This window comes from Centrocercus urophasianus, unplaced genomic scaffold, assembly GCF_019232065.1.
Source record: "Centrocercus urophasianus isolate 14NV4802_14NV808 unplaced genomic scaffold, USGS_Curo_1.0 seq_14, whole genome shotgun sequence".
In the NCBI taxonomy this organism is placed as follows: Eukaryota; Metazoa; Chordata; class Aves; order Galliformes; family Phasianidae; genus Centrocercus; species Centrocercus urophasianus.
The window spans coordinates 23,420,487-23,435,882 of NW_024884586.1; the positions used below are offsets into that span (position 1 = coordinate 23,420,487).

General features: G+C 35.2%; 2 protein-coding genes across 2 annotated transcripts in view; one reads left to right on the forward strand and one right to left on the reverse strand.

The window, feature by feature from the left end:
• AVEN (apoptosis and caspase activation inhibitor) overlaps positions 1–7,220 on the forward strand; it is an 86,217-nt gene extending 78,997 nt beyond the window's left edge. The window contains exons 3-6 of the mRNA XM_042814535.1: positions 1,266–1,336; positions 4,580–4,675; positions 5,327–5,672; positions 6,766–7,220. Coding sequence (XP_042670469.1) covers positions 1,266–1,336; positions 4,580–4,675; positions 5,327–5,672; positions 6,766–6,884 — 632 coding nt within the window. The 3' untranslated portion in view covers positions 6,885–7,220. The remainder of the gene's footprint in view (positions 1–1,265; positions 1,337–4,579; positions 4,676–5,326; positions 5,673–6,765) is intronic.
• A 100-nt stretch (positions 7,221–7,320) lies between these two features.
• RYR3 (ryanodine receptor 3) overlaps positions 7,321–15,396 on the reverse strand; it is a 156,753-nt gene continuing 148,677 nt past the window's right edge. Inside the window, exons 98-104 of the mRNA XM_042813262.1 lie at positions 15,049–15,195; positions 13,796–13,930; positions 11,821–11,977; positions 10,771–10,835; positions 10,560–10,660; positions 8,835–8,886; positions 7,321–8,189 (exon numbers count right to left, since the gene is read on the reverse strand). Of these exons, the coding sequence (XP_042669196.1) occupies positions 8,094–8,189; positions 8,835–8,886; positions 10,560–10,660; positions 10,771–10,835; positions 11,821–11,977; positions 13,796–13,930; positions 15,049–15,195 (753 nt within the window). The 3' untranslated portion in view covers positions 7,321–8,093. The remainder of the gene's footprint in view (positions 8,190–8,834; positions 8,887–10,559; positions 10,661–10,770; positions 10,836–11,820; positions 11,978–13,795; positions 13,931–15,048; positions 15,196–15,396) is intronic.

Below are 15,396 nucleotides of genomic sequence, written 5' to 3' on the forward strand. Positions count from 1 at the left end.
GCTCTGCATCAGCAGCATACATGCTGGGTGTTATTCTAGATTGCTGGTCATTATTTCATTTTGAGGTTCTCTTGTTCCTTATAATTTTTATGGCATATTTCTTTATGGCAAGTTGATCAAAAGAAGTCAAAAGGTGTTCCCCACGCCTTCCTTTTTGTTTATTTAATTTGCAGTAACCTGTTCTTTAAATGCTGCTGAATCTAAAATGATTCATTTTCAATTTTTAAAACAGACTAACAGGATGGTTTCAAAAGAAGCACTTGAAAGTGTAAATTGCTGGCTGTAAAGACTGAATATTAGTTTTCAGTGTGTGTATTTATTTATATGTATATGTAGAAATATTGTCAGTTACTAACAAGTGATAACTTATTCCAGAATTATGATTTTGCTCATATGCAGGGAATAACTAATGTTATAAAATAGCTCTACTGCTGTTTCAATTGAATGGTACAACACATAAGAGCCATAAGAAGTTTTCATAGTCGTTTCAGTTTTACATGATTATGTATTTGTTGTAGGTTGGATCTGATTCTGCCTGCCTCTGCAACCCCCGTCTTTCATGTTTCATCTCTGATAGACTTTACTAATATTTTTTCCTGGAATTCTGGTGTTTTTACAATAAATAAGCTGATAAGACTGTCTGTTGCAATCCAGTGTGGTACTGCAGTAGAATCTAAACCAACACCCTATGCTTACATGTAGAAAAAGAAGGTTCCTACTATCTTGGAGCAACATGGCAGGAGGTTAGAAGATCCCATAGCTAAGGTTACATATGTTTAATTAGCCTGATTTAATGGTGTGGGTTTTCTTGTTTATTTGTGTTTTTTATTCAATCCTGTATATACATGAAGCAAGGTTTTGGCTACACTGGTTTCAGTGCTATTTTTTTATGGCGTGCCAGAGTAAGGGAAGAGAAAATCTGAAGCATTAACTACCAAACAACAGAAAGCATTTACTTATTTACTTGGCCAGTACAAACTGATATCTGGAACCTTGTAATTCATTTTAGAAGAGATGTATTGAAAAAATGTTTCTACAGCACATTTAAGGCTTTTCATAAAGAGTACTCTCAAAATATTGTACATAAATTCCATTCAGTTGGGCTTAGAGAAGTTTACTATTTTGAATGCAAGCAGCGTTCAAGTGCAAATATGCTGAAAATTTGAGGTTTATTGATTGATTAAATATATTTCTGTAGGATTTGGAGCTTACAGGGAGTGTGCTACTAAAAAAAATTAAAATTTTTTTAAATTTCTTTTCTGTAGGAGATTCCTTTGCACAATTTCGATTTGCTGAAGAGAAAGACTGGGATACAGAAAACGTATACTGTAAGCAGGTAACTGAATTTTCTGTGCAGATAATTGCCTGGCACATGCAATGTATGTAGCTCTGTATGCAGTTCTGCTTACAGCAGAACAATAGCACTGTGTAATTTGTAGATACATTTATTAATTTGTTTCTGATGCTGGAGGCTCTTGAGTCTTGTCCTTTTCTTTCCTACTGAAGAACGTTCAAGACAACAGGCTAGGTTTTTAAGGAGCATTGAAAGAAAAGAACACAAACCTGTCAAGAGAAGGGCAAGTAAGGGGTATAAATCACTTTGTTCTGCTGACATATGAGGTCAGCTTTCCATTTTCAAACATGTTCGGAACAGCTTAGCAGAAAGGCTGTAATGGGACCTATAGATATATATTCACATATTTGACTACAAAATGTGTTTTCACATTTAATTCAAATTACCAGTGTATATCCTCTATTAGAAACTTCAGTTTCAAAATGACTGTGGAATTCAACAAGGTTTGAAATTTTTTGCTTGTGGATCTCTGTGCTTATATAAATAAGTGCAAAGAAACTGTAGTGTCCTTTTTTTTATACTGGGATACTAGAAAATGTATTGATCTTTAAACTGCCTTTCTCCCACAGTCCACCTAAGTTATTGCAAGATCACAGAACTGTAGAATTGCTTGGGTAGGAAGAGACCTTAAAGATCATCTATTTCCAACCCCTGCCTCGGGCAGGGCTGCCACCCATCATGGTGCTCAGGGCCCCATCCAACCTGGTCTTGAACACCTCCATGGGGTGGGGCAACTACAGCCTCTCTGTACAGCCTGTTCCAATGCCTCACCATTCTTTGAGTAAAGAATTCTTAGTTACTTTCTAAGACAGCACCTAACATAAATCTCCCTTCTTTTAGTTTAAAGCCATTCCCCTTTGTCATGTCACTGTCTGCCCATGTAAAAAGTTAGCCCCCTTCCTGCTTTTAAGCTCTCCTCAAGAACTAGAAAGCTGCAATGAAGCCTCCCTGCAGCTTTCTCTTCTCCGAGCTAAACAAACCCAGCTTTCTCAGTCTTTCTTCGTACGAGAGGTGCTCCAGCCCTTCAACCGTCTTTGTGGCTCTTCTCTGGACCCATTCCAACTGCTCTATGTCCTTCTTGTGCTAGGGGCCCCAAAACTCCAAATGAGGCCTCACAAGGGCAGAGCAGAGGGCGAGTTACCTCCTTCTCCCTGCTGCTCACCCATCTATCGGCGCAGCCCACGATACTGTTAGCATTCCAAGCTGCAAGCACACACTGCTAGCTTTTGTCTTTGAAGCTTTTCTTAAAATTGCTGAAGAGCTGTGCTTGAGTCTCACTTGAAACATTTGTATGTATTTGAATTTTGAACATTTGCTGCTTATTTCCTAAAATATTGGGAATAATTATTCCTAGGGCAGTGATATTTAAAGTTATATTGAAATTGCAATGTTACAAATTAAGATGAGGAAATACAACCAAGTGGCTTGCACAGCAATTTTTTAATCGATCTTGTGGTTTTTTTTCAGTGGGAGATGGTCTTTCAATGATTTTATACTCTCATCAGTTTCTTCCTTTCCCAGTATGTAGGATGCCAGTAGTACAGCACATGACTTTTGCTTCCTTTTCTCTGTGCATTTCCAGAATATTAATTTCTCCATGATTTCCTCCTAGACTTGTCATTAAAGCATTTAACTGATCTGAACCTATTAGCTCATTTATATGCTGAGGCCATGGTGAGCAGAGTGAAGATTTGCACTGCCAGTCAGTTTAAAAGGTGCTCTGTCTACCAATGCAGAGACTGTGCATTTGGGATTTGGTCCAGTACTGAGTTATGAATTGTGTTGTGGTGGGCACGTTCTTTTGCCTCTGCTTCATTCAAATTGTGTGCTTCAAGTAGATCATGTCTTTGACTTCTTCTTCTAGTCCTGGCCCAGGTGGTTTCTTAGCATGAGCTAATTCTTCGTGTTCTTTCTGCTCTTCAGCCTTTAAGTTTCTTGCCTCTCTTTTTTTTTTTTTTTTTTCCCTGAAAACTGGATTTGATCCTTATTTTCTTCCTACATCTACTGCTCCAAGTTCCTTGCCTTTTCCTCTTTTAGATCTGCTTCTAGTTCTTTGCCTGTTTGCATGCATAGAAGAAGTTATTATAGAATCATAAACTAAACTTTAATGTGAGGGAACAAAACAAAGTGGAAGAGGCGTACAAATGATTGCAGAATGAGTAGATATTTCCCAGTCCTTGTTATATGTAGAAAGGAATGGCAAAGCAACAGTTTGGAAAAATGTGGAATTGAATTGTATCAGTGACATTGACACTTTGTTACTCACTTTTACAAAAAGCAAACCTGAATTTGCTTTGTTGTAGGTTGATAAACCACAATAGGAACGTTTCAGAACGCTGCAATTTAAAAATCAAACAAGTAGTGATTATCTGTTTGGTTGTTTTTTTTTGTTTTTTTTTTTTGTTTTTCCAGTAAAACTGGTAATTCCAGCAACAAAGTATTCCTCTGCTCATTTTCTTGCACAAATAGCTGCATATGCCATGAAGTGTTTATAATTCTTTAAATCCTGCTTTCATCCATTTGTTTTGGTTTCTTTCTTTTTTATTTAAGCACCGCTTATAGTGAAATACCTACTTGGATGTTGAATTCCTATTTACATTATATTATTTCTCAGCTCTTTTCCTTCATCATCAGCCTTTCCTCCTATTCCGTCTCTCTATTTCACCTTCATGAGAAATATTTTATTGTCCTTAGTATTTTTGCAAGTGTACATAGCTCATAGCTCTTCCCCTATGCACTTAAATGTTATTCAATGATATTTGGCATTTTACAATTTTTTGTTGTTGGATTCATATCATTTCCCTGCTCTTTGCAAGTGTACAGAAGCCATAGTCTCTTATGACATTGTCAGCTTGTGGAACCATTTCCTACTTTCTGGATTTCCAAGGCATTCATCCTGTTTTTAACTGAGTAATGATTTGCTTTGTAGGTGTTTAGCCAGATTTAGCCAAAATGCTTTGTACATGTGTGCTTCTAGATCTAAGAATTCCTGCTATTATTGTCAATGTCTTTTAGATACTGTATATTTGTAAATTGGTCTTCGCATTCTTACAGTTTGTGGAACAAAGGAATGTAATATGCTAATATTATGTAACTACAATACATATTACATATTACATTACATTACATATTAAAAATATGTAATATGCAAAGGAATGTAAAAGGCATAAACGGTTTCAACTTCTCTTGTAATGCAAGTGTGCTGTGTGTTGATTTACATTTCAGTTATCTGCACTTTCTGTTGACTGCCAGTCCTTGGCCCAGGCCCTGCAGGAGTTGCCTCTACATCTGAGGTTGAATGTAGCTGCTGAACTTGTACAGGTAACTCTGAATATTCACAATAAAGTGTAAATATTTTAACTGATATGATTGACTTTAAACCTAGTTTTCAAATGTAACATGAATGCATTTTATAAGTAAATATATTTTTGAGACTGTCACGTGAAGTAGGAGACCCCTGTATCAGCCCTTTTTATGCTCTATTGATGGCTTTAAGCAGAATACTTTGTGTGCATTGCATTGGACTTCAAGCCAGGTATATATGAGTGACATGGAATTATTCTAATCTTTTTTGTATTTGCTTGTCTTTTTAGCAGCTATTAAAAACTTGCAACAGAATTTTGAAAGTGCTTCCACATTCTTTCCATTAGATAATTATTTTGTTTGATTTACTCTTCTAATGAATATAAACATATATGCTTGTTCTATGAATTAGACTTACTGTGCACGTAAACAGCCACAACTGTCAGTCAAACAAGTGAAGAAAACATGTTCTGGTTAAAGAAAGGTAAGGAAAGAAGTGTTTCTTCAGGCTGTGAAAACAGACAATATTAATGTAAGAGGAAAAGAACTGATAAGAAGTTAAAAAGCAAAAGCAGAAAAAAGATCCATCTGCTCAAGCAGAGGAAAATGAAGATTTTTAATATTCTGTCTAATAATTAGAGACTCTGAAGTCCTCTCTTGTATTCTTAGGCATCTACACCCATAGAGCTACCACAGATGAAATCTAAAGTTGTTGAAGACAGCAAAAGGAGGGAGCTGTTTCGGCAGTCTTTGTCTCAGAGGGAAACGGTGTTGGTCTCCCAATCTGTTGGTGATTCTGCTGCTTCATCAGAGCCTGGAACTAAAAGTGATCCTGGGACAAGTGCAGCAGAACCATTTCAGAGAGCCCGTCTGCTAGAAAAGCAAGAGACTGACCATTTGGATGAAGAACTGGATCGTCTCCTAAATCTGGATGCTCCCATTGATTCTGTGTCAGATGCATTATCCTACAACATATCAACAGAGAAAGATCTGAAAATGGAAAGTAAAGAAAATGGTAAGATTTTGCTTTCTCCCAGTGCCTTTATTTTTTTTTTCTCAGTGTTGTTTTTAAACTCCTAACTTGCAAGTAAACAGTTCTGCTATCAGTATCTCTGTCATAGGGCACTTCATTTATCTGGGGCTGTGCTCTGACCCTCTCACCTGAAGTTTCACCACTGTCATGATGTTCATTTTAAGCATTAATTTTGTAGAACAGCAGTGGTCTTACGAATCAGCCAAATTTGATTTTTATTTTGTTTTTAAGTACTGTTACAGAATTTTAGTTAGTGGAAGACTAAAATAGTTTTTATGTAATGTTATCGGCCCTTAGTTCTCTCTGATAATCTAATGAAGACCTGATAGCTATTTCTGATTACACTACAAATGTTATTTTCAAACTTTACTAGCAGTGATAATACAAAATGAGCTTTTTAATAGACACAATACAAACACAAATTTTCCTATAGCAGAAGTTTAGTGGGCCACTGGAATCTTTACTACTGTTAGCTCTGAAGGAGAGCAGTTGTACGTCTCCTTATTCTACAATGATGTTAAAGAACTTTAGCATCTCTGATTTTTATGTATGATTGTTTTGTTTTGATAAAAATTAAGTCCAAACAGAGAGATAGCTGATGACATAAATATCACCATGTGCAATGCAGTAAGCCTTGTCTCTGAGGAGAATCTTTCATTCTGCTGGTATATCCAAAGCACAGTGTAAATCCCTTAAGAAAACAGTGCCATCAGAATGTGGAATTACAGTCATCGTGCTAATTGCATTGTGATCCGCTGTTGCGGTCTCCTGCTGCTCTCCTATATTAAAGAAAATTCTGTTTATGTCAGGATTGTGAATAGATTGCAATAGGGGTTTGCTTACTTAGAAGCAGGTCCTGCCTCCCCTTGAATCTGGTGGAAGCTGCATTTCTATGGTTGAGCTTATCAAACTGCGTTTTTAATTGTTGCTACTGTTTTTGAAATGTTACTCTTTGAGAGATTGTATTTCAATAAAATACAATCAGTCATGCATTAAAAAAGCAAACCGATGAAGGAAAAAGACAGTACAGAATTTTTTCCATGTTTTCAAAAGCCTGTTCCTTTTGCTTTTCTAGACCCTCCAAGAGCAGATGTGCCAGAACAGAGAAGTACAGCACCACAGCAAGAGCAGAAAACATCCAAAATTGTTACTGAGGAAGAGCTTGAAGATTGGCTGGACAGCATGATTTCCTGAAACCAATTTTCTGTATGTGAATAAGTGAATATAACTAAAATCAAGTAGAAAGTGGAACCCTCCTTTAGCTGTTCTTTATTTCATTTATTTGTTTCACTTGCCTGCAAATAAAACCAGGCACCTGAAATTTGTGCCACCAAAATTTGATTAGGAATGATTGATTAAGTAATGTCTAAGACTGTGTAACAGTCTTAGAGAGGCCTAACATTTATGATTAAGTTGGGATTTTTTTTTTTTTTGCTTAAAATGTAGGCTGCAGCAAACTGCCAGAGTTGTCGTTCCAGCTTGTACTTGCTACATGCAGTCCTTAAAATAAAGCAATGAATGCACAACAAATACATGTTTTTAATCAGCTTCAGCACGCCACATTTCTGTATTGCAAAAAAATTAGAAAGAAATCACAAAGGTAATATTTGGTTTATAATATTTTATTGCAGTGGGCACTTTCTACGAGAAGAAAAATAAATGCATAAACCTTGCAGCTTCTATTTGCAGGTGACAGTAGAGCATTGTTTTATTTTGGCCTGTGATTTAAACTGTATTCATTTTGATACAGGGTGTGTCTTGTAACAGCAGCATCTAATAAGCTGTTATTGAAGGTTGTATACAAACTTTGAGTGCAATTTCATACAGAAGGACAGAGAAGCAATACAGTCAATGGATCTGTTCACCTAGAACACTAACAAAAAGTTTGCATAGCTATGTCTACGGAGGTTTTAAGGCACTTAATGATTCAAGGTCAACAAAGTGTTTGAAAATGTTTCCTTTTATCTGCTTAAAGCTTTTCAAGCTGTGTCTTAATATACTGACTAGCAAATATTGTGGGGCAAAAATGGGACAGCACTTGAAGTACTTTTTCTGAGGCATGGCCTCTGATGTTCAAGTTCTTAAACATCAAATGTTGTACAGGTAAGACATCTTTTAGCCCTTTCACTCTTACCGAACACTAGGTTAAATGGTGTAGTTAAAAAGTTATAATATCAGAGCATGTTTAAATTGGAAGGTTCGATTTGATATTGGCATAGATTTTTCTTTTCAAATTACAATTCCAGCAGAAGACCAGTTTTGTACGTGGAACGTATAAAAAGCCTATGAAATTGTTTCAAATTTTATGTATGTCTTTAAGTTTAAAGACATTTAAAGCAAATACAGGCTGAGAATTTACATCATGAAAAGGAAAGAAGTTTATATACTGGATCTTTTGTTATATTAGCCAAGTTGATCCTCGTACTGTTTCCGGAAGCAGTCTCCTGCTGGAAAGAAATCCCAGCATCTTTCTTGGTACATCTTCCAAACGAATGACTCCTGAAAATGATAAAGAACACTTATTTTAAGATTTATATTTAGCATTTATTTTTAACATTTATTTTAACTCCTTACAGCCAGTGCTCTAAATTGTAACAGTAAGCAGTTACTGTGCTTAATTTAAAAAAGTCAAAAAAGTGCAGGTAAGTGAAAACTAATCAGTCCAATTCTATCAGAGTAAACCTCTATAATCTGCATTGCAAAATGTGTTTTAGTTTCCTTGGAAAACACTGAATTATAAGGTACTTTCACAGTATTGGTGCAACATCTTATTTTAAATAAGGAAAATAAAGAAGATTTAATTATATATTATTTCCATTTAGGACCTAATAACACTGAACTTATGAACATATGTTCATATACTGTCCGTATATACATATAAATATATATATAAATATATATATGGGTATAGACTATAAATACAGTAATGTAACTACTGAAGGCTGTCTTCTCCAGGCACAGTACAGTAGTGCTGGATAGTGCACCTGTCCTTTTTTCTTGCTCAAAAATCTCAGGAGTGGATATTTGTCTCCACTGGTGGTACATCAGTTCCACCTGGTGGTACGTCAAGCTACAAGGCTGGAGAAGGAAGATGCAGCTTTTCAAGACAAATATTTAGCTTTTTTTTTTTTTTTTTCGACTCACCTGGCCAGTATGCTCAGTCTCATCCTTGTTTATGAGGTACATTAAGAAGAACCTGAAACAAGTGCATGGAACAGGTATTAATGCAGGATGTATAATCTCTCCCCTAACCTTTCCTAGAGTGGGATTTGATGTTTATGGTGGCAACCAGCAAAGAAATGACGTTCCTAGGCTTCTAGGATGTTTTAAAGAAGAAAATGCAATCCTTGGAGACTTCTGTGAAATTGCTAACAGCTGTAGGATCTGTAGAAGTGGAAAAATGTATTTCAGCAGTTTTTTCATTTCAGTGCTGATCAGTAGTAACACTTGACTTGGGCCTACATATATAGCTCTTTTATGCTCAAATTCTGTCATGTTGGAAGAAGTTCTTACAGAATTTATGCAAGAAGTATGATAGGTTATAAACTTGTAGATGGTAGATGGCTTGGAAATCTTGGTGCAACCAAGTAGAACCTATCTTATCTTAGGTACCACTTGTGTCAAATGTACAAAATTGAAGTAATTGGAAAGGCTGTAGAGTACTAACACTTGGTCTGTTTTATGTGACAGTGCTCTTGGATAGCTGGTTTTTGATGTAATGCATTGGGAGTTAAACTTAATATGTTTTCATTTTAAAAAAGGAAAATATACTAACTTCTAAAACCTTTTTTTTCTAATTAAAAAGCAACCTGCATAGAAAGATTATTCTCCATATGTTCTAATAATAAGAAAATGACAGTTTTTAATTTACAGTGAATGACAGGATCCCACATGCCAATCAAGTGATGCAATGTAGTAAGAGAAGCTTGGAGGCTGTAGATTGGTAAAAACTATGGATACAGAAGAAAAAACCTGACTCACGTAAGTAATGTGTATTGATTCTACAGAGTCAGTTACTGTGCAAGGAATAATGCAACATATATACTAAGAGGCACTGTTGTTTTGTTTTTTTTTTTAAGCTCAGATACAGTGTTGTATTCCAAAGCCAGCCTTTAAAAGAAGGACCAACCAGTTCGGCCTCCTTGGTCCAAGATGGTCATGTAGTTATCATTTTTGTCAGGGTGACTAATGCCACCAAATTCCCTTTTCAGTAACCCTCTTTGATCTGCTCTACACTCACTAATGAAAGTATGAAACCACTGTCTTAGAAGTCTTGGCTATAGACTGAATGTATACTAGTGCCAATTGTTTTGTGGTTTCAGAAAACTGCTGGTAAGAAACTACAGGATCAGATTTGTACATTATTTTTTGTAGCTTATTTTCCAGAAATGCATTTTTTTATGATTATTTTGAACATAACTCATAGAAATCAAACCAAACCAAAGACCTTCCTTTTGCTACCATAAGCTCCTGTAGATGCACTCAGAGGCACTGGAGGCAATGACAAGATCAGCAGTAACTTTCAGTGGTTTTAGTCTAGAAGACAGTTGTGACTTTCTTGGGATTTGGTCATACTGATAAAACAAAGAACTTACTAGCTAGTAAACTGTTGTTCCTAATCCTTTCCTATACGTGGCTTTCATTACAGAGGATTAAAGGAGATAAAAGGGGCTGATGTGCCTTCAGGCATTGTTCCACTAATCTAGCTCATGTAGAGCAAGCACTTTAAAGATAACCAACAGCTCAAACTGTATTAGGGAAAACCAGAAAGGAATGGAAATATTCCTCTGTCTTAGGACACACAACTCCTATATTACTTTTGAGCTGAAAAATCTCATTATAATAATTCTAATAGTAAAATATACTTACAGGTAGTTTGCCAAGTTGTGTTCCTGCAGAGTATGTGTTTCAAAGCCATGTGGGGTTGTGTCAAAATAGTCGTTGCCAATTCCACAAATAAAGCATTTGGTCTGGAAACACAATTTGTGTTTACAAATCAATTACAACTCAAAGATTCAATTATAACTGTAAAAATCTAGATTAATAAGACAAATGAAAAAATGTAATGTTCTTCTCATACCTCCATATCTTCTCTCACTTGTTCTTGCTGGTCTCTTAATTCACCAAAAGCATCAATAATAAGACCTATTTCAAATGGATAGGTTGCAACAGTTAAGTACTTAGCAATACTTCTCTTTCAAGTAGTGCAAAAAAAGTAGCTTTGGTAGACATCCTCCTTTCTATTTGAAGTTTGGCATGCTTCTGTACAGGTTGAATAATTCGATTTGAAATTATCAATTTGCAGCCATCTTGTATTCACTTATACTGGACCCAGCAGTGAGAATTTCTCTTACTTCCTCTTAAGGAAAAGCTTCCTTTTGTTGAGTAAAGAAGAATTGGGTTCCACAAGACAGTCACCACCCTCCAAACAGTTTGTGATGCTGCTTCATGTTTCAAGCATTATTCTTTCATTTCCGGTGCATTAAGAATAAAGTTAGGTCATTTGAGGTACTGCAACATTTGTAATATCTAAAAAATACAGACCATTTATATTTTTTCTTTGCCACTAGACTGCCTGAAAAATGTTTGCTTTACATTTTTTCCTTCCAACCGTAGGACAGTTTATAGAATGAGTGTTCAACACTGACAGTCAATCAGTATATGTCTCCTTCTCTGCAAGCCACAATTGCAAACAAATTAGAACTGAAAATCATCCTCTAAAGAAATGAGAAAATGGGTACGTGGTCATGGTGCCTTGTCAGAGAAAAAACCCAAGGCGAATGACTAGCTCCAAACTAATGCAGTGAAAAGAGTCTACAGTAATGCTCTCCAAGTTTAAATGGTATTCTTAGCAGGAAGAGCAATCCTCCACAAACGGTACAATTGCTTGTCATAAATGCTATAATCAAGGTAAGTTATGTTTCTAGTACTTTGTGTAATATTTGGTAGAATGCATTATTTGTAAATTAAGCTTATAATTATAACTTTCAGAATTAGTGACTTTATAAGCTCAGAAATAAGCCTTTGAAGCAATACCGCATAATTACGTCAAACATAAATGCTATTTAAATGCACTCAGAATTTACGTACACTAAATTCTAACTATTTCTGTTAACATAAGTGAAAGTACCTTGAATAATGGCCAGTAGGATAACAATGACAAAGAAGAAAAATGTGATGTCGAAGACAATTCGATAAATTTCATAAGGGTCTCCAGCAGGATCCTCAATTTCATCCCCAATGCCACCACCAGATCTTACACCCACATACATGTGGAATAGGTAACACTAAAAAAAAAAGTGAGAAATTTTATTTATCATGAATTATTTTGCCCTACTAAAAGTTACAGAAACAGAAGATGTAATATCATTCCTCATGTATCGCATGCTGAACCAAAAATCTCTTAACATCTTAACTAGTGTGGCTACATCCTCAAGTAAACTTACAAAGAGGTAGGAGTCAGCATCAAGTATATTACCCTCTTGTCATTCCCTATGTCTTATAGATTAAGATCTCTTTCTTTTCTTTGGTACTATTCAACAATATTATACCCATTACTATTAATTCCTAAGGCTCAGATTTGCTCTGAGAGAGTGGAGGACTTCTCTTAAAGTCTTGTAATGGAATTCAGGAAAAACTGTTATAAAATGTTGTTATATTATTCACAGCAGGTAGATCTGTCTGTGCTTAAGTGGTTTTTGGATAATTTCATTTTGCAGTACTGGATGTCAGTTTCAGTATATTTTACATTATTTATGATCTCAGAAACAGGCTCTGTTATGTTTGAAGTGAAAGAAATCACTTTATAGAAATGTTGCTATGTGCTTTATTTTCTAAACATAGAAGCCTTCATGGGATGATCTTTAAAAATGTGGATATTTAAACCACGTAAGCATTTTAGAATCTATCCATCTATGTAATGCTTCTGTATGAATCAGCTACAGAATTTTGTAAACCACCTTAAGAAGTAGAACATGAGTGAAAAACAATGAGAATTTCTGAGACTAACTAGGGTTCTGAAGTCACATTAGACAGCAGCTGTAGTGCTAAATAATTATCATGAAGTGAGACATCTGGTCTTTCACGGGCAAACACAAACAAAACTATACATCCTTTGTTAGAATGCAGCTTTACTTTTTACATGACACCTTTGCTATTTTAATCACAGTTAAATCAATTTCAGATTATGTTTTTTACCTCACTTGGCAAAGTGGTTTGAAATGTGACAAAGTTTAATGATTCCTATTAGTAGTACATCCATTTTATGACCAGAACATTATATTCAATCCACAGAGGGATCATTTCAAACAATATCACTAAGTTTTCGTACTTTGTATCATTTGTACGTGTGACTTACAGTGACTGTTTGATTGAAAGTTCCAGAACAGGGAAAATCATTAGTTGAAATCTATTGCAAACCTCTATTCTGAGGTATATCTCACTATTTTTGCACTTAAAGCAGGCAGCGAGTATTCCATGAAGGAAATGAGGTGTCCACAAACTCATTAGGTTCAGTTTCCTGAAATTGTGCCATGTTTCTTTACAAAAAGACCTGTAAAATAGCTTTTCTTATGACAGAAAATTGTTGTTGGTTTCTGTTGCAATCAGGTGGAAATCATAAGGGAAATTATTAATGATAGATTAACACTCCCTTTAATACTCCCTTTTGTACTCCCCCTTGACTTCTTCATGACTAAATTACCAGCTGTAAGCAGGCTGACACAGGAGTAGTGCTAACATATTTCATGTAAGAAGAGCTTACAAAACTTTGGATCAAACTGTTCTTTACGTATGCTGCAGGAACACAGCTGCTTTTTGTAGGTCTGACCAATTTGTCACAAAATTTGTTCCATGTGCTTTAAGCATATGCTGTCTCTGCTGGGGAGTGAAGAGGGAATTTTAAGACAGTAAACATTTTCAAAATAACTATATAGCAAGAAGAAGAGATAGATGGCTTTAACAATGAAAACATCCTTTTATGTGATATTGGACTAGATGATCTTTTGAGATGCTTTTTCAATCCCTGATGTTCTGTGATTTCATCTTAATTATCCATGTAAGAATTCAGAATGAGATTTGAAGCATGCTAGTGATGTTTTACTTACCGTCATCATGTCATCGCATTTCATATCTGGTTCATCTTCATCTTCACTCTTATTGTAGAATTTGCGGAAGAAGTTGAATGCCACAACAGTGTAAAGATACACTACTACAGCCAGGAGTCCTACAGTAAGCACCAGCTGTATAGGGAGACAGGACATGAACGTACGTTTCAATTTCATTCTGTTATAACTGATGAACTAGCTCAGTTTATTGCCTTAAATATGGAAAAGGTATCATATGGTGTGTTTCCCAAGAAGAGAACTAAAGAGAACAGTAATGACAGCTTTGAAATATATCCCCATTGCTTGGATCTGTATACAGGTTAAGTGGCCCTGTAAACTGCTTGCATGCAAAATGATATGGAAAATGGTCTCACAAAGAGTATAAAAGTTAAACTAAGGAGGATGCTTTTATGACTCTTCAAAATGTTACATTCCTTTATGTGTTTTTACATGCCTAACAGACTGTAAGAATAGACTTAAAATATATGCTGTATTTGAGAACAAATGAAATGTGTTTGTTTGAAATGGAATTTTTTGGAAGTTTTGTTAGGTTTAGGTTTCTCCACATTATTAAATGTTGAGATGCTTTTTTTTTTTTTTTTAATGCTGATCTCAACATTTAATAATGTTTAATAATTTAATAAGGTTGAGATCAGCATTAAAAAAAAAAAAAAGCATTAATGTAAAGGTTGCTTTTGTTGGTTTGTAATCTTATACAGTACAAAGATCAAAGAGTGACTCCCCATAGAAGTTTCCACAGTTAGTTTTTGAAGTGCATTTTAACATGATTTTTTCAGGATATAGTGACATATAAATAGATTCCACAATGCAGAATGTCTGTACCTCTAAGAACATTCTTACTAGCTAAGTATTGAAATCTCAGTTGTTCTCAGATCATTATTACCTCTGTAGCTAAGGAGAGATTGTGAATTCCTGTCAGTTATCACCAACCTATTCATCATAGAGCATACAGAAGGAGCTGGTTATGTCATAATTCATATATTCTTCTGAAATGATGCATATTTTTATTGTGTACAAAACACTTTTTGTTATCAGCACTCACTGATCATAGATTGTTATATTTTTATAGGAATAATCATGTACTAAATGTGCTGCAGAGGACTTGGAGAAGTCTTCTTTAATCTATTCATGATCAAAATGAATTGTATTGTAATATTTCCTAGGTACCCCAGGACTTTTTTTAATATTGGTACAAAATGCATTAATTTCAAACCTCTGTATGTAAAACCAACCTGTTTGCCATTGTGAGTTACGGAGGACAAAATGGTTCGCAAAGTCTTGAAACCCATAGCGATGTCCAGCAGATGAGCAGCAAAGAAGAAGTTGTTGTAGTGTCCAAGGATAGACATAGTTGTGTACCAAGCCAAATACAAAAATGACTGCAGAGAGAGTGAAATTTGAAATGAAAAATTAGTACAATGATCTGATTTTAATGTAGTACAAATTATGTAATGCAATCTGAATGTAGTATGTCTAGGACATTTGTTCAGAAAGGCTCTGTTTCTTACCATTCATTTAAAGTTGTGTTCATTTAGAATTGCTTATGCTAATGAGACCTCTCTATATTACATATTTAAATA